The sequence below is a fragment of the Lepidochelys kempii genome, chromosome 10 (assembly GCF_965140265.1).
Source record: "Lepidochelys kempii isolate rLepKem1 chromosome 10, rLepKem1.hap2, whole genome shotgun sequence".
Classification (NCBI taxonomy): domain Eukaryota; kingdom Metazoa; phylum Chordata; order Testudines; family Cheloniidae; genus Lepidochelys; species Lepidochelys kempii.
Window position 1 is genome coordinate 11,228,743 of NC_133265.1, and position 25,137 is coordinate 11,253,879.

General features: G+C 44.7%; 1 protein-coding gene across 6 annotated transcripts in view; it reads left to right on the top strand.

Moving 5' to 3' along the window:
• CARD11 (caspase recruitment domain family member 11) overlaps window positions 1–8,110 on the top strand; it is a 135,589-nt gene extending 127,479 nt beyond the window's left edge. For all 6 annotated transcript variants that reach the window (XM_073361963.1, XM_073361961.1, XM_073361959.1 and 3 more), the window contains exons 22-24: window positions 2,206–2,330; window positions 3,237–3,352; window positions 3,894–8,110. In XM_073361963.1, coding sequence (XP_073218064.1) covers window positions 2,206–2,330; window positions 3,237–3,352; window positions 3,894–4,098 — 446 coding nt within the window. In that variant the 3' untranslated portion in view covers window positions 4,099–8,110. The remainder of the gene's footprint in view (window positions 1–2,205; window positions 2,331–3,236; window positions 3,353–3,893) is intronic.
• Window positions 8,111–25,137: the final 17,027 nt, after the last annotated feature.

Here is a 25,137-nt window from a genome sequence, read left to right on the forward strand (position 1 = left end):
AAGCCTGCAGACGAAGATCAGAGTACAGTCACTACCCTGATTTAGGGTCCCTAACACACCTTCAGCGTATAGATCTTAATCTGGCACCCCCTCTCGAGAGCTTAGACTGCATAGCCCAGTCCCTAGAACCAGTGCTGGGCCGTCAGGATATGTCTTCACAGCACAGTTACCTCGGGTTATAACTTGACTGTGACCACTAACTCAATTCCCATCCACACACATAAATCTCTAGCTTGAATTGGTGCTGTAGGCTTGGGCTAGCTAGCCCATTGGTGGGGTCTTGGGCTGAAGCTCAAGTGCTTCTGAGTAATACAGTAGGGATGCAACAGCTTAAGTTGCAACAATTCCACAGCAACTAATCAAAACGCACCCTCAGACTCCTGCCATAGCTTAAACACACCCTCTTTCAGAACTCCACCTGAAGTTTTGAGGCTTCTGGGTTTCCTCTTGAGGGCATGTGGTAAGGCGTAGCACATAGCACATACAGACTTCGCAGAGGATTCTAACACATTATTGCTCTTTCTTAATAGCATTAGACATACATCCCTATACACAAATAATAAACCCTACGTGCATTGCCCTGCCTTAGTTTCGTCACCATTCTGGAGCATTAGAGAGTCAGAGTCCTTTGAGGCCATCAGCATCCTTCCGTTGCAGTGCATGATTTGTGTTCAGAAACATGTAGCCTTCTCTCCAGGCTCACCCATGCCAACTTTGGCTGGCCAGTCCATCCTCTTCCCCTCTCCTGCCCACACTTTCTGTGTGTCTCTCTGTGAGCCCTTTCCTAGCCTTTCAGTTCTTCGGTCAGGTGACTCCTCAACCAGCATGTTCTGATGATCCCAGACCATTATCAGGTGACTTCATTGCCAGGTGATCTCTCCCCTGACAAACCAGTTTTCCTGGTTGGGAACCTGTCGATTGTCCAGGATGTTTATATTTGAATAGAAGACCATCTGAGTTAATGACCCACTGTTGTCAGCTCTGTATCAATACCCTTTCGAATTTCAGTCCAACGCAGAGGTAAAGAGGCCACAGAGAAGGTAACAAGGCCCCACATTCAAAATGGAGTTTGCAGCTTGGTAGAGTTACAGACAAAGAATTCATAATCCCACACAAAAATAATAAACTATACAAACAGATTCCCCAGACCATCACAACTACCTCATGAAGAGAGACTCTTAGGTTAAAAACCATCTGTTCTGAAATCCAAGTACCCTGGTCTGTGTTGTTATGAACAACTTAGACTAATATAAATACAGTATTTTTAAGAGTCTAATTTACTCTCTGATATTTGTATGGTTTGTTTACTATTCTGCATTTCATGCACCTTGGACAGTGAAATTGTCTGTTGCTAGTCAGAATCATAGAATCATAGAATATCAGGGTTGAAAGGGACCTCAGGAGGTCATCTAGTCCAACCCCCTGCTCAAAGCAGGACCAATCCCCAATTAAATAATCCCAGCCAGGGCTTTGTCAAGCCTGATCTTAAAAACTTCTAAGGAAGGAGATTCCAACACCACCCTAGGTAACGCATTCCAGTGTTTCACCACCCTCCTAGTGAAAAAGTTTTTCCTAATATCCAACCTAGACCTCCCCCACTGCAACTTGAGACCATTACTCCTTGTCCTGTCAGATTGATTTTCAGATTCGCAGGCTCTGTACAATGCTATAGAGTTTGGTTTGCAGTGTTTATTTAGTATGAGTACAAGAGCTGGGTAAGCTTTTTGGGAGAGGGACCATCTTTCTGTTATGTGGTTGTCCAAGACCTAGTTCAATGGCACTTGGACACCTTGGCCCCATGGCAACATCAGTAATAATGTGGTGATATAGTAACATATTACTGTGTGAAATGCTGTCTCAGCTACTGTGTAATATTCCAGCCCTGTGATTTGGTGCTGTGGAACATAATTGCTCTTGGATCTTAGGTGTTGGTATAGTTTTTACTGCATCATATTGTCATCATTTGGTGCCTTGATTGTGTTGTGGTGATTGCTCAGAAATTCACTGAGGCAAGCCATATTTGAGGTACTGAGCCAAGGCTTCAGTTCAATTAAATGAATGAAATGAGACCAGCACTCAGAAAGACTCTTGGTCTTCTTTCACTGTACCATCAAAGAGTCTTGTCTGAATTCCTGCTGGACAGTTTCCTAGGTGCACATATTATGTGAACCTACTAAGCTTGCCTTCATCCCCCTCCCTCTCCAGATATTGTAACAAAGGAAGAGTTCCTAAAGAAGCAAAGGACGGAGACTGTCATCTTTTCCAGAGAGAAGAATCCAAACACCTATGAATGCATTGTACCTGCCAATATTGAGGCCGTCACTGCCAAGGTGAGGGGAGTGGAATGTAGCCAGTATTTAGGCTGTCTGTGAGTCTGTCTACAGAGCGGGTTGCTTTTCATAAACAAAGTGGTCAATTAACTGCCACATTAAGGGCTTATATTTTCAGAGTAACTTCTTTTTTCTCCCTTTCTCATCCTGTTCCCAGATTTCTATTTATCTTTCCCCAAATAGCTTTAGCTTTGTGCAGTTATTTTTCCTTTCTTTTTGATCCTTAACCATATCCTTTTACATTCGCGCTCTCTCTCTGTGATGGCCTACTTTGACATAGTGAAATACCCTTTCATTTCCTACCCATTCTTCCCTAGTCAGTCCCCCTTTCATTTTATCTGTGTGCAAATGCAAAAGAGAGAGACAGGGACCTAGACAAGGAAAAGGATAGACTGGGACACAGAGAGAGACAATGATATGCAGTATAAAGATAACATTGTCAAAGACAGAGAGATAGCTTCAAATACAGTGTATTTGTTACACGGTGGAGAAAAAAAGGAGGATTAAAGTGAGTAGTTGGTTGTTTTTCAGAAGAAATTACAGTATATGTTCTCTTTGAACAAAGACCACACCTGTGCATGTGAATATATAATATATGTATGACTTTATTTTTTTATTTATAGTATTTTAGCTTGTTTGTTATCTTTAGATCGAGTCACTCATTTTTAAATCTTTGCAAAAGGAGAGCTCTCATACTGAGTATTAAAATTAGCTTTTGTCTGATTGGCTAGTTTTGAATTCATGGGAGGAGTTTGGACCTGAATGTACATTTCATTTAAAGATTTTACATCAGGTCTGATGAATGAAGAGCAATTCACCTGACCCTGTTGAGATATGTCTGTCTGTACCACAAGATATTAGTGCTGTGGATGTTCCCTCATGACCCTGTTATGGTTTTGTTTTTAGAATAAGCATTGTCTACTGGAAGCTGGAATAAGCTGCACAAAGGATTTAATCAAAGCCAAGATATATCCTATTATTATCTTTATCAGAGTCTCAGAGAAAAACATCAAGAGGTTCAGGTAACATATAAAATCTTTCAAACATTTGCTATTCTGTCTTTGTCACTGAATAACACTATAGTCCAATGACTTTATCATTGAGAGAGAGAGAGAGCTTCTTCTTACTAATCTAGTACTTCAGTATGGCACTATTTCCTCTCATGACTCCTCCCTAGAAATATGACCACTGGAGTAGCTATGAGTTTCCCCAAATCCAGCACTCTATCACCACTCCTGATGGCAATGTTTGTTGCAGGAGGATGGCACTGAACTGGAATATCTGTGTGCTCCCCCATACTTAGCACTCCTGTGCCATTCCCTACAGTGATTCCTGCTGGGAAAGATTGGGTCTGGAGTAGTGATAATTTCCCTACAACGAGCACTCCTTCATTGTTCCCCATGTCAGTTTTGGTGGGAGAGAACATGGCCGAAGTAGCTGTGATGTTCTAGCTCTCCTCTGCCCTTCTTTACATCAACTCTTGCTGGGAGAGAGGGAGATTGTAGGGATTCACTTTAAACATAAACCTATTTTGCTTATTTTCGGCTTGGTCATCTGATGCAGGAAGCTGTTGCCAAAGCCAGAGACTGAGGAGGAGTTCCTACGCGTGTGTCGCCAGAAGGAGAAAGAACTGGAGGCACTACCATGCCTTTATGCCCCCTTAGAGGCAGACATGTGGAGCAGTATTGAAGATCTCATCCGAATAATTAAGGAGAAGATTGGGGAAGAGCAGCGTAAAACCATTTGGATAGACGAAGATCAGCTATAAAAATAGCAGCAAATAAAGTGGAGCTCAGTGGCAATGAAAGGACACAGTAAAGTGGAGCTGGGGCTTTCAGAATTCTCTGATGCAGTGCCGGCCGCTCCTGTTTCATCTTTGCTGGCTGGGGACTCTTGCTGCTGGCAGAATTTGTGTGTTGAATGGAATCAGAGCTGTGTGTTTAACAATGTCACAGATGCTAGGTAGCTCGGACATGGATGAGAACACGGCTACCAGCATAGCGCTGGATCCCCCACTCAGAGTCGGCAGCTGTTTAACATATGAGAAGGCCAAAGATCTCGAGAGGGAGCTTGAGGTAATTTATTATGTATAAAGATGGACCTCATTTAATCTCCTGACGTGACCAGAGTAGTGAAATCTATAGGGAGATAAAGGATGAGGGTCAGGTTGAAGGACATGGAATCTGTGGAGTGCCCCACGCCCAATCCAAAGTGAAAAGCTGAGTATGTTCCATTAAAGAAGCTACAGGGTGCCCAGTAGCAACAGAAACACTGCAGCTGATACCCTCAGCAGCTACACCACCCTGTGTGTACATGCATGTGCAGTCATGTTGGAGGGAAAGAAAATAATCATTGTTCCTGGAATGAATGAAAATGACAATTTTCCCTTTATCTTTAAACCTCAGTTCTGTTTAGCAATTGTCAGGAGCCTGCCTAGTCATGGCACCCTCAACAAAGCAAACTCCCAGCACCCCAATGGCAAATCAAACCTTTCCAAATCTGCCCACACTTCACTTAGTTTATCCCTGTTACTGTTATTTTACTAGTCCCACCACTTCAATCCTTAATTTCAAAAGCATATTTTAGTACTAAAGCTGCTTGGTGCAAACGATGGGAGCTGACTCCAGTTCTCTGTGACAAAAAGATGCCAATATAATTAAAAGGTAGAGTGTATAAAACTATAACTCAACCTATCTTAATCTACGGAACAGAGACTTGGCCAGCCACAAGACAGGAAATCAGTATGCTCTCCGCCATGGAAATGAAGATGCTGAGATTGTCAAATGGTTGGATGCTCTGTGATAGGAAATGTAATGAGGTTGTAAGGGGCCTAATGTGGGTTGCTGATTGAAGACAAATTGAGGAAGATTAGGTTATGTCGGTATGGAGACCTGAGAGCAATATCGGTAGGATGGCTCTTGCAATGTTTGTAGACAGAAGAGGACAAAAGAGGAGACCGAAGATTCGGTATGTAGACCAAATATCTGTAGACCTCAAAGAGACCAATCTGCATGACAGCCAGGCATACAATCATGAGTTTTGGAAGAAGGCTATAAAAGTTGCTGACTCCCAGTAGGGAGGTGGCAAGAAAGAAGATGATGCATTTTAGTGCTGTTGGAGGGTGCAGGACTAACACTCCTGGAAACTGGATGTCTGCATTTACCCCAGAGACCTACATGCTTCCCCAGCACTGCCATCTGCCAACATGCCTGCTCTGAATAGGAGGGGGCATTTTTAGAGGAAGATGAAGGAAGTTCTTCCTCTAGGGGAAGTTAATTTTTCATGACCCATTCAGTCCTTGGCCTCTGCCATGATTGCCAGAATGGAAGCCAATGAGTATCACACTTGGCTGTAGACAGCTGGGGTAAAAATTTCAAAAGCATCCAAATTACTTAGGAGTGTAGGCCCCGTTTTCAAAGGACTGCCTTCTGTTGAGTCAGTGGGGCGTAAGCTTCTTTGCCACTTATGTGCTTTCGAAAATGTTACGCCTGTATACTAGGCACTGGATTGAAACCACCAAATTAATGTTCACAGCAGCCTTCCAATAATAATGATGTCCACCATTACTGACCTGGAATAAATGAAACAGGGACCTGTGGCTGTATATCCCTTTTCCCTTGAGTCATCCAGGCCTCCCCATTCGCCTCCCTTTTTAGATGGATTCTACCCTGAAAATTGTCATTGCTCCTGTGCTCATCCAAAGTCCCTGGTTTCAGTGCTTCAGGCCAGCATGCAGCAGCTGGTAATAAAAAGGCACACAGAGCCCAAGCAAAACATCCGGCACTGTCATAGTTGCTAGATGAGTGACTGCATTCTCCTTGGGAGGTGTCTCTGATGTTCATGTGTGCTGGGTGCCTCTCCACGGCGATGCACTTTTTTCTGACTGGTCAGCTTGCCAGACTGTGCCTACACGTGCAGTGGTGTACTTTATTTATTTTTTCTTATGGTACCTTATAGAAATCACTGCCTATTTTCCCTCTCATTCCCTGCTACTGTGCCCATCACATCATTAATGTTTGAAAAGCTGTTCATAGCAAGTATTTATCTGAGAATAGTTAGTTGTCTGTCCCCCTCCATATGCTGGGAATCTGCCCTCTTCTGCAGTGTGGGGAGTAAAGAGATTATACCACTCCTAGTAGTTTGTAACCCCAAAGTTATTTACAGATTATAGTATACATATGCAATGACATGCAGCCATTCTGTGGCAAGGGGTAACAAATAACTGGTGTACTCAGCACATTGCATGATTCTCTAGAGGTCACCTGTCATTTACAAGAGCTGAAGGCAATATCGTTTAGGATACATGTCAGAGTGGCATTTTCCAGGTATTTGTAATGTCCTGAGATCACAAGTCTTAGTGTTGAACCATCTTTATGCAGAGACTATGGGAAGGTGGCAATAGAGACTGCGGTTGGATGAGACAATAGAACGAATTATTTTTGTAGAAGGAGTGACTCCATGGAAGAGATGCAGTCTCCTGGCACCTTAAAGCACCTACTGTGTTTCCCAAGGCCGTTGATACTGTAAGGAATTGTGTGTGTCTGCTGGGGTGAACTAGTGGAGTCATCCCTAGCTCAACAGGCAGAGCTCCCAGTTCTACTACGCCCAATTCCTTTACACAGGTGTCTGGCAACCTATATAGTATGTGTAATCCTTATCCATTTTTCCAGGCTGAATTATTGGAGGTGGGCTGGAAGCTTTATTCCCCATCTGATCCCCAGATGTGAACTCAAGGGGCAGAGCCGCAGCTGGTGTACGTTGCCATAACTCTACTGACTTCAATGAGGCTATCTATGACAATATACACCAGCTGAGGATCTGGATCCTGATCCAAGTGCCTCCTCTTTGTGATGGGGCCAACTAACCTCTGGTATCTACAAATTTGCAGGCTTGAAATGTGAATGAGTTTTTTTCCGAATTTGAGGGTGTTCAGCATCTGTGTTTGGATTCCGCCTGCTCCAGAGATAGGTTTGAGATCCACCCTTGGAGCTGGGGCTCAGTTCCAGGTTTTTGATTCATCTAGTTCTTATTTGTGATGTATCTTTTTAAATTACCAACCCCACCTCCCACGGTCACCCAGACATTCTTTTGAGCACAGCCAATCTGTTAATCCTCCTTGGGTAGCAGACAACATTTATTCAGAGTTTGTAAGGGATTAGAAGCAATAACTAAGCAAATTGCCCACCAGACAACTAATTGGAAATTGGTTTAATTTATTGTAGAATAAAGATGGGCCAAAAATCCCAGTCTGAACTCTCCTGGGTGTGGGGATTTGAAATCCAGATTAGAATCCAAACTTTCCCAAATTTCAGGGTGTTCGCTCTTTAGCTCAAGGAGTGTCTCTTTGTTCTTCATTTGTACAGCACGTAACACAATGGGGGTCCTGGTCCAATACTGGGACTTCTAGGTGCTACCACGATACAAGTAAATAGTATCAATAAGGCAGTCCATTAAAGAAACATTCAAGCTTCAATATACCACATTAAAATTGGAATCCAGGGTTTGAATCTGGAGATTTGGCTCAGGCCCATCTCTGCTGAAGATGCATCTGATTTGTATAAGCCTATAGTAAGTAAGCAAAGTTTACATCAGACTCTTAAAATACAAGTTGCTGAAGGTTTGTAATTGGAGGCTGGAAAATGTCTCAACTTTCTTCAAAATCTTAAATTGAAAAGGTGAGATTTCCAACATCCAAGGTAATTGCCTTGTCACTTGATGAGCTATTTATTCTCTAAGAACACTTACAGAACCAGGAAATAAAAATCTTTTTAAAAAATGAACTGTTGGAAAATCTATTTCTTTACCCTTAAGTAATTGCAATAAGAAGAGCTGGTCGACAATTTTCCAATGGTATGGTTTTCCACCAAAAAGTGCATTACATGAAAATCGAAACATTCCACAGAAGGAAGATCATTTTGATTAAATATCATTACATCAAAATGAAGCCTTCTGATAATGTTAAAACATTCCATTTTGACATTTTCAGAACGGAATGTGTTGATTTTTGGTTTTGAAATGTTTGTTTGTTTTTTTAAGTTGAAATCAAAATGAAATGTTTCAATTGACCAAAAACAAAACATTTTCAAAAATTTAATTTCACAGGAAATTTTGAAATTCTATGTTTTGCTCCAATTTAGAACAAAAACAGATCTCAAAAATAATGGCATTTTCCACACACAAAAATTCTGGTTCCCACAGAGCTCTAGTAAAACAAGCTATGTTTACTATATTTTTGGTAAAGTACCAGTAAGTCGTGGGTGGGGTATTAAAGTGTATTTATATAGCTTTAAAGTAATGTCAATAGTGGTTTACAGTCATCAGAGGTGGGGCAGTATTTATGATAATAAAGAAAAGCAAACTAAAGACAACTTTCCATTCTGCTTTGCCCAACTCTTGAATTATGCTGTATTATGTAAGTCAGTATCATACAGGTCAGCACAGTGGGGAATTGTTGCATGTAAGAATTTCATGCAAACTTTATTACACTGTTTGTTTTTCTTTTGCATCAGCATGCTGGCTGGAGGCTAACCTGTCAATTGTTCTGCAGTAGCAGACAGCAGTGGTAGCACAATTTGCCAGGGAGGGAGAGCATGCACAAAGCAGACTCCTCCCTACCAAGTTTAGATGGAGGTCAGCTGCAATTATAGACATGTCTGTACATCACTTATATATTTGTGTTGGTTTATGCTGAACCATTTTCATGGCCTGAGGTTGGAGGAATATAGCAGTGACCAGGTGCTGAAATCAGAATGCTGTATTCAGATTCAGCCTGAATCAGACTGAATTCAGTGCTGTGGGATTCAGAATTTGTGTGTAAACCCAGTGCTCGCAGGAGGATTAGGACATGCCAAATGGCTACGTAAAATTGGGGCTTTTAAGCTAAAGTAATTACTCCATCTCATGATGACTCTGGGGAGGCAAGGCACAGCCAGGGGTTTAGGGCTTCTGCAACAGTGACAATCGAGCATTTTGCATCTGTGTTTAATGCTGAATGAGCTGGAGCACTGGGATTTAATCTAGCCATATTGTTAGACCTACTGATTGCATTTGTGGCTGGTTCACTACTTCCCCTTTTAAGTGTGCTAAGAGACTTGCAGCTCTGAGAAATAACATCCTTGGAACCCAAATCATCTGCAATTTCTGTTCAGGGATTATTGCCCCGATGGGTCTGCTCTGTACATCTAGTCCCCCTGTAAATCAGAGGGTGAGTTACATGTGCACACACATCAGAACAGTCTTGTTACAGGGCCTGTAAGACAATGTGCAGCACTGCAATTTCTGTTTTAATGTAGCACTGTTTCTATTGTTCTATCCACTGAACAAAATTAAAATGTACAAGAAAACTGCCAGCCTCTAAATGCTTGTTTCGTCTCTTACAAGTTTCATAGATTCATAGATATTTAGGTCAGAAGGGACCATTATGATCATCTAGTCTGACCTCCTGCACAATGCAGGCCACAGAATTTCACCCACCACTCCTAAAAAAGACCTCACACCTATATCTGTGCTATTGAAGTCCTCAAGTTCTTTTGTTTTTTCCCATTGCAACTGCCTTGTCCAGTTGTCAAAGTTCTTGTGGGCCAGCCCATCTATAAATGCATCTAATCAGGGCCTGCCGTGCACTTGCATTGCCCTAGGGTCCTTCACTGTAGAGCTGTCCTGTGTGGCAGTGTGTGGCACCAAATGATTAAAATGGGGGAGGGGTAATCAACAACAATAATCCCAGATGAGAACTGGCTTTATCAGATTTATCCACACAAGGAAAGGCGGGAAGGTGGGTGGGCAAATCTACTGTGGGTCAGTGCAACAGTCTTGCAGCATGGAAGACCTGACTCCCAATGTGATTTTTGCAACAAGTGAAACAAATCAGGTTATTTTGCCCTGGCTGCTAAATGGCCATTTAGCCACATGTTAACAGTATCTGGTTGAGACGTCTCAGTCTGGAGTAGTAGTTTTTCGATCGGCAGAGCTCTGTAGCTCCCACACAATACCTGATGGAACCAATGTGGCCATTCTGACTGTCCCTTTCCTGAGCAGATCATCTAATTCAGCCACTGCAATGCTGCTGCTCATAGAATCTTGCAAGGCACACAGAGTTTCCTTATGCTTCTGGAGATAGCGCTCAGTCTCTCTGCAGAGATACCATTAGCCTTCAAGGATCATCCTTGACCCTTCCACGTGATACTTTCCTCTGCTCTCAGAGACTGTCCCCTGAGTCTTTCTAGGGAAATCTCTTCTGGCCCCAGGCCCCCACCCCTGAGTCTCCAAGATGAACAATAACACTTAGCTCTTAGGATTTCCATCTGTAAAAGAAGGTATTGCTATCTGCATCATACAGATGGGGAAAACAGAGGTACAGAGTCGTGAAGGGACTTGCCCGAGGTTAAACAACAGGTCAGTGGCAGTGCCAAGAATAGAGCCCAGGTCTCTTGACTGCTAGACTCGTGCCCTAGCCACAGGACAATGCCGAGTCACATAGATATATAGAGTGATACATTGAAATAGGCTCACGGCTCTGAATGAACACACAGGCCAATTCTGATATGCCTGTCTAGCATTTGAGTGGCAGCTGCCCTATCAGGTGAGGTTTCTAGTTTGACTTGAAAACCTTACCAGTAAGCCAAGTTTAGAACAACAGGAAGCTCCTGCATGAGTCCTGTTTCACACACTCCCCCTTCCTCCCCCGCCGTCTCTTTCTGCTCCTCCGCTGCAGCAACCCTCTGATGTTCAGATCACAAGCAGATTCTCAGGGGTTAAATGCGCCATTAGTCACTGGGGAAAAAAAGACCCTTTAAAAACAGATGGTGGGTGATAGAAAAACTGTTCTGAGTGTAAATATCTATACCAGCCCAGCTGCTTCATCGGATATTAGTATCAAAAGCCGTTTGTCAATTTAGCAACAAACAGCAGTATTGATTTTATTCCAAACTATAGACCTCATGAGAGATGGAGAGGTGGTGCTTTCATATAGAAAACCCTAGGCTGCAGATCAGGCCTGGGGGGAATAACAAGCCAGGACAAGCCAGCTAGCAAAGTAACTGCAGCACCAGAATCAGCTAGTATGTAAATAGCAGACAGCAGGTTGGAGGTTATCAGGAAGGATGTGCGGGCTAGTTCAGCCTACGCAGTTCATCACGGAGCAAGGCCCCAGACTAAAGGGCTAAAAGAGTTAGTTTCCCCTTTTCTGCACCAGAACCTGTCAGCTTTGGTCAGGGGTGTCCTGCATCACATGAAGTTGCTATTTCAATCTGCACAGTGGTAAGCAGCTTCAGGAGAAGGTGGAGAAAAGGGAAAACACAGAACAAGAGAGTGGAAGAATTCAGACCGCAATCTAGGAGAAGGATGGCGTCTGTCTTGCACTGTCTCCCGTTCGCTTCTCTTGTCATTAACTGCAGGGCTAACAAGTAGACTCTGGAAGCATTTCGTGATGGGAAGGGGTAGGTACCTCTGATCCACTGGAGAATGTCCCTTCCTCTCTGAGCTAAAGTCACCATAACTATTCCTCTTATAAGTACCTCACTAAAGCACGGTGCTCCCTGCGCTCTCAGGAGAGAAGTGCTCTACAAGCCGGTTCATTTTGCCAACAAAGGGGTCTGGAGAAACCAAAGGGAATCACCAGCACAGCCTGCAGTAATTTCGTTTATTATGGCTCTATCAAAACAGTGAGGAAATGCCCATGGAAGCACACTTAAGTCCCATCAGAGCCCATGTAGAGCCAGAACTCACAGGGCTCCCATCCTGGTGTGGCATTCAGAAAGGGCCAACACATGCAGGGAGCCAGTTCCTGGTGTGATGCTCAAAGAGGGCCAGAATGTACAAGGGCTAAGTCCCAGCACAGTGCTCAGAGAAGGCCAGAACATACACGGACCGAGTCCTAGCATTGTGCTCGGAGAAGACCAGAATGTGCAGGAAGGAAGAAAATTAAGCCAAGCTGTAAAAAGTAAAGTATAATTCACAATTAAGCAAAACAAGGTGAAAGAGAGAGGAGAAAAGAGCCCAATTAATTCCTGGTGTAAGTGGATATAACTCGATTGATTTGCACCTCATTCTAGCTGGTCTTAAATATGGTCCAGAAGGAATTAAGCTGCGTTCCTTCTCTGACCTAGCCTGAGTTCTTCACACCAATGTAAATTTATGATTAAATACAGTAGTAAGGGCCAGATTCTGACTCCTGTACTCATGTCCCTCCACGGGTCTGCTAGTGGGGCACAGTTCTATTTAGGGGGAGTAAGGGGATCAGAATGTGCCTCTAAATATTCAGGTAGAACACATAACTGAAAACCAAGTGGCTCCCATAGGCATTGCTCCCGGTGAGCTCTGCCCTGGAATACGCCGGCCCCTCCTGTGCTAATGGTCTTTTTTCTCTCTAGAAGCCTGGAATAAATGAGCCTTTTTCTAAAGACAACCTCATGCTGGTTAGTCTGAACTCTGCCATTGTAGCACTTGCTGCTTCTCTACACCCTGGTGGTGAGCTGCTCCCCTCATTACCAGATTGCTGTTCATTAATCAAAGCACTAACAGTGAGACAGAGAAGGCTGGAATACAGCGTGGACGATGCTTCGTTTGTACTGATTGATTTTCCCGTCATAGTTTATTACTATTATTTACTTTGTGTGCCTCAAAAGAGATTGAACTGTAATGTGTGGTGGGTACCTATTGTGATTCTCTTTTTAGCACCTGCTATTCCTACTATGGCCGTAAGAACAACTAGTTCTCCAAGGGCTAGGGGTCAGTATCTTCTCTACTAAGGGACAGAAAGAGTAGTGAAGTTGTTATAGAAATGGAGTCCTTCTGAGACATATGGAAGTCCAGATTTTCAGAGCTGCTATCCACAAATCCTGCTGGAATCAGTGAGCAACATGAGTGCCCTGAAAACCGGAGCCCAAGATGTTATGTCTGACAGATCCTCTATATTGGCCAGGGTTGCAGCAGGTGGGGGGATAAGCTGATAAACGGATAGGACTTGCATGGTTACATTTGGCTCAGGGCAAGGATGGCTTGGCAGCTTCATGGTGAAGCTTCTGTCTTGCAGTGGAAAGAATGGATACAGTGCTGGTAATGAAATACACTCAGTCTTCTTCCTCCCTGGATCTCCATTAATCTCCCAAATCACCATTCCTGGCAATTTGACTTTAATCTCCAAACAGACTGGAGCAAATTTTGCAGATTTCCTCCTTGTTGCCGAGACTATCAGAGCAGGGCGGATCTAAAAGATTGGAGCTGGTGGTGGTGTGAAGTGGCCAGTGAAATGTTCTCATGGAAGTTAACATTTACATCAATAAAGGGAGGATTGAGGCTGCAACAGCACTTACAGATCGCCCTCAATAGACATCTGAGCCCCATAAATAAAGTAGAGGTGAACCTAGAGTCCCCAGGTACTAGGGGTGAAATCCAGGTCATACTGAAGTCAATGGCAAAACTCCCATTGGTTTTATTGGAGACCAAGATTTCACACTAGCGATTTTCAATCATCTGAGCCTGTGGTTGCACTTATTCTGCAATTGCCTTATTCAAGGAATGCAACAGGAAGCCCAGGGTTGGTTGCAGTCATGGGTGTGAACAGCAGTTGTGGAGGGAAGTAATGAAAATAGATGAGAGAGAGTTGTTTTTCTACTTGTATTTTATAATTAGCCCAAGTCAGGAGTGAGGGGGCAGCTGTCAGGTGACAAAGGCCCTTAGCACCGTTTCATTAATAAAGTTCATAAAAGAAACCACAACTATTCAGCTGCGTTGAAAGTTTCCATGGGTGGTTCTTCACTGTTACTGGAAATGTGAGTCTCCTTCAGACAGGAATTTCTGTCTTATCATGTGCTTTATCTTGTTCAGATGCTGTTTTGTACTGATTGGGGAGGGGGAAGGAGTGTGTCACCACTACCTTCTGACAGCATGTGGCAGAATTGATCAGAGAGAACCATTCTTCCGCTACTTGCTCAGATAGCTCCTTTAGCCCCACTGGCCGAAGCCTTTGTTTTCTGAAGTTGGAGATGCCTCTCAGTACCACATGCATATAGTGCTCTGCTGTCCCATAGCATCTGAATGGGGTGACTGAGTTTTTATGATGGTCCCTTCACCTCCTGTGGCTGAGGTCCTTGGGCTACACCAAATAATTGTTTTCTTACCGGGTTTCTGGAGCAGCGGGAGGGGTAGTTGAGTGATTGCACAATGGGCCACCAGGCCACAGTCAGTGGAAACTCAGATGACCCCATCAATCAAGCCAATATTTGCTCACACGTGAAGTTTCACACCCAAGGTTAGGAAACAAGCGTTTGAGGAGTTGGTATCGTAAATGTGTTTTTACAAGCACAGCCTTGTGAGTGATGGGAGGAGGTGAGGTACCTAGACATTAGTGATGGATTTAACCAGGACCAAGTACAGAAGTCTGGATAAGATTCAGCTGAGCTGTATTGGTGAAAGCATTAAATATCTTTGTAAATCTGGCACTAGTTCATTCATATTTTTTTATTATTGTTATTAGGGCCCAGGATGTACTGCAGCTGGCTTGGATCAGAATCAGATGCAAAGGTTTTCAAGATTTTTCCTCTCCTTTCTTTCTTTGGTGCATTTATGCCAACAAAAGATGTTACTGACTTTTTAAAAGAATTCTATCTTCCTCTAGTGGTGAAAGGGGTTAACTTCAGTTTCCAGAAGCAATGGGCATGCAGACGTGTGCGCACAGGAGTGCAGATGTATGTGAATTAATGATGTGACCAATCTAAGGGGTCAAAGCCCCAGTGTTAGGTGTTTACTTTTATAATGCTAGGTTTCAGAGTAACAGCCGTGTTAGTCTGTATTCGCAAAAAGAACAGGAGGACTTGTGGCACCTTAGAGACTAACCAATTTATTTGAGCATAAGCTTTCGTGAGCTACGGCTCACTTCATCGGATGCATACCGTGGAAAGTTTCGAAGATCTTATATACACACAAAGCATGAAAAAATACCTCCTCCCACCCCACTCTCCTGCTGGTAATAGCTTATCTAAAGTGATCACTCTCCTTACAATGTGTATGATAATCAAGTTGGGCCATTTCCAGCACAAATCCAGGTTTTCTCACCCCCCCCCCCCCCCACACACACACAAACTCACTCTCCTGCTGGTAATAGCTTATCCAAAGTGACCACTCTCCTTACATTGTGTATGATAATCAAGGTGGGCCATTTCCAGCACAAATCCAGGGTTTAACAAGAACGTCGGGGGGGGGGGGGGGGGGATAGGAAAAAAACAAGGGGAAATAGGCTACCTTGCATAATGACTAAGCCACTCCCAGTCTCTATTCAAGCCTAAGTTAATTGTATCCAATTTTCAAATGAATTCCAATTCAGCAGTTTCTCGCTGGAGTCTGGATTTGAAGTTTTTTGTTGTAAAATAGCGACTTTCATGTCTGTAATCGCGTGACCAGAGAGATTGAAGTGTTCTCCGACTGGTTTATGAATGTTATAATTCTTGACATCTGATTTGTGTCCATTTACTCTTTTACGTAGAGACTGTCCAGTTTGACCAACGTACATGGCAGAGGGGCATTGCTGGCACATGATGGCATATATCACATTGGTGGATGTGCAGGTGAACGAGCCTCTGATAGTGTGGCTGATGTTATTAGGCCCTGTGATGGTGTCCCCTGAATAGATATGTGGGCACAGTTGGCAACGGGCTTTGTTGCAAGGATAGGTTCCTGGGTTAGTGGTTCTGTTGTGTGGTATGTGGTTGTTGGTGAGTATTTGCTTCAGATTGGGGGGCTGTCTGTAGGCAAGGACTGGCCTGTCTCCCAAGATTTGTGAGAGTGTTGGGTCATCCTTCAGGATAGGTTGTAGATCCTTAATAATGCGTTGGAGGGGTTTTAGTTGGGGGCTGAAGGTGATGGTTAGTGGCGTTCTGTTATTTTCTTTGTTAGGCCTGTCCTGTAGTAGGTGACTTCTGGGAACTCTTCTGGCTCTGTCAATCTGTTTCATCACTTCCGCAGGTGGGTATTGTAGTTGTAAGAATGCTTGATAGAGATCTTGTAGGTGTTTGTCTCTGTCTGAGGGGTTGGAGCAAATGCGGTTGTATCGCAGAGCTTGGCTGTAGACGATGGATCGTATGGTGTGGTCAGCGTGAAAGCTGGAGGCATGTAGGTAGGAATAGCGGTCAGTAGGTTTCCGGTATAGGGTGGTGTTTATGTGACCATCGTTTATTAGCACTGTAGTGTCCAGGAAGTGGATCTCTTGTGTGGACTGGACCAGGCTGAGGTTGATGGTGTGATGGAAATTGTTGAAATCATGGTAGAATTCCTCAAAGGCTTCTTTTCCATGGGTCCAGAGGATGAAGATGTCATCAATATAGCGCAAGTAGAGTAGGGGCGTTAGGGGATGAGAGCTGAGGAAGCGTTGTTCTAAATCAGCCATAAAAATGTTGGCATACTGTGGGGCCATGCGGGTACCCATAGCAGTGCCGCTGATCTGAAGGTATACATTGTCCCCAAATGTAAAATAGTTATGGGTAAGGACAAAGTCACAAAGTTCAGCCACCAGGTTAGCCGTGACATTATCGGGGATAGTGTTCTTGACGGCTTGTAGTCCATCTTTTTGTGGAATGTTGGTGTAGAGGGCTTCTACATCCATAGTGGCCAGGATGGTGTTATCAGGAGGGTCACCGATGGATTGTAGTTTCCTCAGGAAGTCAGTGGTGTCTCGAAGGTAGCTGGGAGTGCTGGTAGCGTAGGGCCTGAGGAGGGAGTCTACATAGCCAGACAATCCTGCTGTCAGGGTGCCAATGCCTGAGATGATGGGGCGCCCAGGATTTCCAGGTTTATGGATCTTGGGTAGTAGATAGAATATACCAGGTCGGGGTTCCAGGGGTGTGTCTGGGCGGATTTGATCTTGTGCTTTTTCAGGGAGTTTCTTGAGCAAATGCTGTAGTTGCTTTTGGTAACTCTCAGTGGGATCAGAGGGTAATGGCTTGTAGAAAGTGGTGTTGGAGAGCTGCCGAGCAGCCTCTTGTTCATATTCCGACCTATTCGTGATGACAACAGCACCTCCTTTGTCAGCCTTTTTGATTATGATGTCAGAGTTGTTTCTGAGGCTGTGGATGGCATTGTGGTCCGCACGGCTGAGGTTATGGGGCAAGTGATGCTGCTTTTCCACAATTTCAGCCCGTGCACATCGGTGGAAGCACTCTATGTAGAAGTCCAGTCTGCTGTTTCGACCTTCAGGAGGAGTCCACCTAGAATCCTTCTTTTTGTAATGTTGGTAGGGAAGTCTCTGTGGATTAGTATGTTGTTCAGAGGTATGCTGGAAATATTCCTTGAGTCGGAGATGTCGAAAATAGGATTCCAGGTCACCTCAGAACTGTATCATGTTCGTGGGGGTGGAGGGGCAGAAGGAGAGGCCCCGAGATAGGACAGCTGCTTCTGCTGGGCTGAGAGTATAGTTGGATAGGTTAACAATATTGCTGGGTGGGTTGAGGGAACCATTGCTGTAGCCCCTTGTGGCATGTAGTAGTTTAGAAAGTTTAGTGTCCTTTTTCTTTTGTAGAGAAGCAAAGTGTGTGTTGTAAATGGCTCATCTAGTTTTAGTAAAGTCCAGCCACGAAGAAGTTTGTGTGGAAGGTTGTTTTTTTATGAGAGTATCCATTTTTGAGAGCTCATTCTTAATCTTTCCCTGTTTGCTGTAGAGGATGTTGATCAGGTGATTCCGCAGTTTCTTTGAGAGCGTGTGGCACAAGCTGTCAGCATAGTCTGTGTGGTATGTAGGTTGTAATGGATTTTTTACCTTCAGCCCTTTTGGTACGATGTCCATCTGTTTGCATTTGGAAAGGAAGATGATGTCTGTCTTAGGCTTGAATAGAGACTGGGAGTGGCTTAGTCATTATGCAAGGTAGCCTATTTCCCCTTGTTTTTTCCTACCCCCTCCCCCCCGACGTTCTTGCTAAACCCTGGATTTGTGCTGGAAATGGCCCACCTTGATTATCATACACAATGTAAGGAGAGTGGTCACTTTGGATAAGCTATTACCAGCAGGAGAGTGAGTTTGTGTGTGGGGCAGGGGGATGAGAAAACCTGGATTTGTGCTGGAAATGGCCCAACTTGATTATCATACACATTGTAAGGAGAGTGATCACTTTAGATAAGCTATTACCAGCAGGAGAGTGGGGTGGGAGGAGGTATTTTTTCATGCTTTGTGTGTATATAAGATCTTCTAAACTTTCCACGGTATGCATCCGATGAAGTGAGCTGTAGCTCACGAAAGCTTATGCTCAAATAAATTGGTTAGTCTCTAAGGTGCCACAAGTCCTCCTTTTCTTTTTATAATGCTCTGTCTCATAGAAACCCCCCTTATCTTTGATTTCCAACTGTTGTATATTAAATCCCATTTTAATGCCCCCGTTGCAACAACAGCCTTTTAAAATGCCCCGAATGACAATGAATTATCATTTTAGTTGTAGGACGGGATTTTTCTCCCTCCTAACTCCTGCGATGTAGGATAAAATTCTGGGTTATGCCAAGAGGGGTTAGGGTAATAGACCACTTCATACGTTTTGCAGAAAAAATCTCTTTGGGTTAAGCTGTTTTCAGTTCAGACAAGACATGTTCCAGCCCTGATCACCTTGTAACTCAGCCATATCATACAAGTGCACTGGAGTGAGGCAATATTGATTTACTTTGTGTAAAAATGTACGTAAAGCCAAGAGGCCAGGCACTTTTCACTGCCTCTTCTGAACTCTGTCTGATTCCTGTGCCCCCCACTGCCAGCTCCAAGTCTCATCCCCTCTGCTGTGTGTCCCATATCACTCTAATCATCCCTGAGCTGCAGGCCTCCGGCTGCGAGCCCCAAGTCTGACAGCCTTTGTTGTAAACACCACTGTAACTTCCTCTTAATTATCCATCATGTGTTCTTGGCTAAAAAACGAACGCTTTACTGCTCCCTAGATCTTCTCATCTCCATGTCTCCGGTATGAACTCCGCAGCTCCCTGTCCCTGATAACCACGGGCCTGACTGTGAGCCCAGCTTTATTCCCTAGTGTGGTATTACAAAGAATATTGAACTAATGGGGGGGATGTTCCAAGACTGGGAATGCCACAGAACCGTACCTCACCCTGTTTCAACTGATATTTAGCATTGTTTGGGGTTTTTTGTTTGTTTTTTTTCTGCTGCCAGTAAATATCCATTTAATGCCAAAACTGGATCCTCATAAAACAAGCTTAACATGATGATCCGATGAGAATGTCAGTACTATCTATTCATGACATCCTGGTGATTGGATTCTGGAATGATGGACTATGATCGTTTTGGACACTTTTGAGCCCCTCTCCTTCTTCTGAGCACCATCATATTGCTCCAGACATTTTCATAGTGATAGAGGCAGTGTTTAGTTGCAGCTTTTATGCATGATATGTACCTCGCGTGTCCCTAAAGGGTCTTATGTCCCTTTTGCAACAGCTCAGAAAATCTCAGTGTGGCAGATTACACTGAAAATATTATAAACGGGCTGTGGTGAGTCAAAGGGAAATACCTCCATCTTGTAACTGCCTTGTCTCTGTCATCTGACCCTTACATGGAATGATTTCCTTGGATCCACACTGCATTGCAGCCATTTGCTAAAACATTCCAGATTTATCAAAGACGCTGTCATCTTGCTCCCTCCTGTTGGAGGCACTTTGATTTGGGTTATTCTGGGTTCCTTGTTCTATCCGGTCCTGCCACCCACACCCAACTCCCCCCTGTGTCACCTGTTCCTCTTCCAGCCTAGGTTATAAATGATATCCGTTTCATTAAATTCATTCCCTGTGTAAGTGGGGGAATAGTCCCGCTATTGTGGGGAACCTTCCTGGCTTCTGTACTACCCCGTGAAGTGGGCTAGCGAAAGGATCTGAGTCCTCGCTCCCACTTCCTTTACCCAGTGGCCTCCCTGCCCTTGAGGACTTCCCTTCCACTCTCCTGTCTGGCAGAGTCCTTGTAGCCCCAAGATGGCTGGACCCAGGATTCCTGGGGGGCTCGACCCCCAACCCTGTTGCAGTCATCTAGGACGGGCTAGGGTGTCCCCACTTTGGGGTACTCTCTCTGCACTGGGCACTTTTTTGACCCACTGACCATTACATACAAGTTAAAGCAAATGCAAGTTATTTAATCAACAATTAATTTTAAAAAGAATAAGGAAAAATGGGAAAGGTTAAAGGAAACACATCACCCCGCTCTGTGGTAGGGAACATCACAAACAGTGTCTCTGGAATGTCAGGGCAGTTCAGTCTGTTCCTTGTAAGTCCCAGGCCTTCTTCTCAGGTCCTGGTTTTGCTGCAGGGATGCTGTGGGTTGGACACTTGCTCCGGTGGTGGCCACACGCTCTCAGGCTCTAAGTGGTAGGACCCTTCTTCCCAGTGTCGCCCCCGCCCTGTCGGGGTTATGATCCGAGCCTGGCCTGCAGAGCCCCTTGGCTGAGGCGTCTCCCTGTGCTGGGCCTGCTGCCCAGGGTCCCCCTCGGTCTCCTGAGCTGTCACCGCACCCAGCTCTGGACTGCTCCAGCCCCAGCTCCATCACTCTGTCTCAGCACGGCTGCTGCTGCTGCTCTGCCTCCAGCTCCCTGGGCTGCTTCTCTGGCCCCTCTGGCTCTGGTTGCTGCAGCTCTGCTCCCAGGGCAAGTCTGCTCTCTCTGGCTGTGCCTCTGGCGTTGGGGCTCCAGCTCTGCTCCCAGGACAGGGTCTGCTCTCTCTGGGCTGCTTTTCTGGTTCCTCTGGATCTGGCACAGCTCTGCTCCCCAGCTCAGCTTGAGCCCCTGCTTTCTCCTTAGCTCAGCCCCACTCTGTCTGATCCAGGCAAATCCAGCTCACATGGAGGACGGGACCTCCCTGGCCTCCTGACTCCCTGATTAGCCTGCCCGCCCTGTCATTCAGGCTGACCTGGGGCATTGGCCTCTCCCCATTGTTCCTGGGGACTATCAGTCTCAGGGTCTGGATTCCCCATCGACCCTTTCCCCTTTTTAGTACTGGGAGCTTGCAACTAAAACACCCCCACTGAATGTTAGTAAGGGAGCAACAGTCCCCTTACACCTGGCTAGCCTCACTAATAGTCCTGCGCAGGGGGATCCCAGCTGCCTCCCAGAGCTGTAATTCAATTGGACTCACCAGCTCTTGTTCTCAAACCGCTGAGCTGCACTTTCCTCACAAAATTATGGCAGTAACAACATGGGTGCTGGAACTAGGGGTCCTGGGAGGGCTAACCCACCCCCAGGCTTGAAGTTGCTTCCGTCATATACAGGGTTTACAGTTTGGTTCAATGGCTCTCAGCACCCCCACTATACAAATTGTTCCAGCATCCCTGAGCAGCAATGTCCAGAGACTGAGTTAGAGCTGGAGGTTTGAGCAGGGACTGCATTATTCTGCATCTAATCCCTGCATTCTGACAGCAGTGGTGGGGTGGGGAGGCTGTTTAACAGGAACAGTGCATTGTTCTGCTTCACGGTCAGAGGCTGAAATGCCTTTGGAATCAAGGAGTTGTCAGCACAATGCTGCAAGCAAAGTAACTTGGAACATAAATAAGAGCTCTAAATACAGAGTCATGAGCTAGTTGCTGCAAGGCCGCACTCTCACTTCCCTCTTCCCTCATTCCGCCCGCAGTTGTGCTCTTGCTCTGCTGCTGGACAGCTGTGCTCCTGTAATAATGGATGGGGTGGAAAACCTAGACCTGTTCTCTCACTGGTGACACAGTGCTACACAGAGACACAGCAGTGACCAGTTATCCTACACACACGCTGCCCAGGACCTAGTAGTCACCACCTTCTGCTCCCACAACACAGGCTTTTATCACTTGAGGTAAAACAGTGGTTCTCAACCAGGGATACGTGTACCCTTGAGGGTATGCAGAGGTCTTCCCGGGGGTACATCAGCTCGTCTAGATATTACCTGGTTTTACAACCGGCTACATAAAAAGCACTAATGAAGTCAGCATAAACTGAAATTTCATAGAGACAATGACTTGTTTATAGTGCTCTGTATACTATACACTGAAATGAAAGTACAATATTGATATTCCAATAGATTTATTTTATAATTATATGGTAAAAATGAGAAAGTCAGCCATTTTTCAGTAATAGCGTGGCTGTGACACTTTTGTATTTTTATGGCTGATTTTGTAAGCAAGTGGTTTTTAAGTTAGATGAAACTTGGGGGTACACAAGACAAATCAGACTCTTGAAAGGGGTACAGCAGTCTCGAAAGGTTGAGAGCCACTGAGGTAAAAGATAACCTCCATCAATAAGCTGTCACTAGCATTAGGGTCTATAGTCTCCTTGTGGGCCAGACACTAGAGGGTGGTAACCATAGACACTTGGCTAGTCAGGTGAGATTTCATCCAGAAGAATATTTGCCCATGCATTGTGCTCCCGTACCACTGGGCAGATATATATATAAATGCAGGGCCATATGTTCAGCATAAGTCCAGTGGCAGCTCATCAATTAGTTTTCATTCTTGAGTGATTCAGGGGAGGTGCTTCACCACCATACTCAGACCTGCAGCTGCCCCTCTAACACTGCCACTAAGTGGTGCACACCAAGTTATCAATTCTCTTGGTTTGTTTGTTTGTAGCAAAATGAGCCACATTCTGCCCTGTGGGTAAAACCCAGAGGTCAGCTTCTGTGCAATCTAGCCATTGAAGTCAGAGCCTTGCGCTCAGCACCTGTCAGGATTTAGCTGAGTGAGTTTATCCCCAAGTTTAAATTGAATCTTTATTTGCAGCTTTTTATTTTTAAAAGCTTGTTCGTTGACAACACAACCCGGTTTGTCTGTACAACCCGGCCATTTTCCACCAGATTTTCTGCTAGTGAGAGCGAGAGCTGGACAGGACATAAAAAGCTTAGGCTTCTATGTGGCAATGCAGAGCAATACCACTTTGCTGAAGTGGAATGGTCCACAGCTTACTTTCTTCCTGGGGGAGGTTGGAGTGGCTAGTAGGCTTCTGTTCTTAACTCAGCTGGCTAGATCACACAGCACCTGGTTTGTGAATCCACTGGGGCTGCAGACCCCTGCTGTAGAATAAGTAGCTTGAGGCTGCTTGCCAGATTCTCAGTCTCTGTTCCCCAGGTGCTCTTCAAACTGCTTTCTGTTTATTCCAGTTTACTTTCTCACTCATTTCTTTTCCTTTGTGAATTGAAATATGTTTTTCCATTATTAACTAACTCCCTGCCACCCTGCTTGCAGTAAAGCCTGATTTATTTATCCCTTTCTGCATTAAGGGGATGGGATATTTAATCTCTTCTGTGTGGACTCAGACATATCATCTCAGTGAAATGCTGATCACTCCTCTGGTTAGCTTTCTGCCAGCTCTCCTCCGCCTTCCTGCTGGCCAGGTTCTGCAGCATTTACTACCTTTTCTTTAAATTACACAGTCCCCTCCTCCTCCTCATCAGAGACCAGTAAATCCCAAATTAGCTAGTAATCTGTTGTCTGAGTGCATGCGATTGTCTGTGACCTCCAAACTGTTCACCAGCTAAGCAACATTAAGCCAGGTCAGTACTTGGAGGAATATCTAAGTATTGCACTTTTGTTCTGGAAATTTACTTTTCTGTTAATAAGCGTCCCCTTTCCACAGGAATCTCTGCAGAAGACTAGAGAAGGCTGGTAATCACCTCAACCAGGGGACAATGAATAAACATTTCACAGGACCAACTAGACTCTCAAGCACTGTGGGCTAGCATTTTAAATCTATGTTAGATGCACATCTATAAAGTGAAAAATGAGGGTTACCCCTATGCATGGACACATGCATACAGTCTGGCAGTGGCACGTTCTTTCAAGTGGCAAACACTTACTGTAAGTACTGCTGTTTTGAAACCCTGAAAATATTGTGTAGAAGTGGAAAGAGAAGGTTGTCCACCTGCAATTTTCAGTGCAAAATTACGTGGGTAGATTCCACACCATAAATTAGAGGAGGGGAGCCAGGAGTTCCTTGTAAAAGAGCTCAGATTCTCCTCAGAGATGGACTCGCTCCGTGGCAACTCAAATACCACCAAACTTCATGTTCCAGTTGTTCTGTCTGTTCTCTGAAACGAACCCAGGCAGAGTGAGCAGAATACTGATCTCCACACCAAGGCTGGACCTCCAACATACCAGCCCATCAATGACCTCATGCAAACACTGGGGACAGTGTTTCATTCTTCTTAAAGTGCAGGTGTGAAGAAGTAGGTGACAAGCAAGTGGGTGGCCCTGCATTTGTGAGTGTCACCTCCAAGATTCAGGTCACTGGACAGCTCTGCAATAGATTAATAAAATTGACATCATTGTAACCTTTTTACAGCTAGCACCTGGCTTCTTTTTTTTAAGTAACTAACAGAGCCCTTGTTTGAATCTGAGAGAATAACCAAAGAGAACATCTGTTGTCCCCTTTATATTTGAGCTTCACTAGCAGGTCATGCACATATTAAGCCTTGCTAATTTCCTACTGCTTTGGGAAGCTCTATATTACCCATAGAGATATTTGGCTCAGCATCACGAAATAAGTCATTTTAAAAAACACTGCAGAAAAAACCAGGCATAGTTTAGAAGTGATTGTGATGAGTTCCGTTCTCAGGAAGCTCCATTTTCCCTGGCTTGCGTTTGTCATTTTTGCCAAGTTGTTTTTCTCCCCGTTTCTCATGTTATTACTGAGTGGTTGGTTTTATAATATAGACGTCCCACGGACAAGTGTGAACCAACAGGACTACTTAGGGCTGCACCTCCCATGCTCAGAAGCCACAAGCCCACCACTATGTGTGCTTTCCCAGGACATATGCCCATTCTCAGATTCCAGTCCCTGTGTGCTTTCAAGACCCATCCTCCCAGGCAGAACATAAGAGCCAGCCTCTG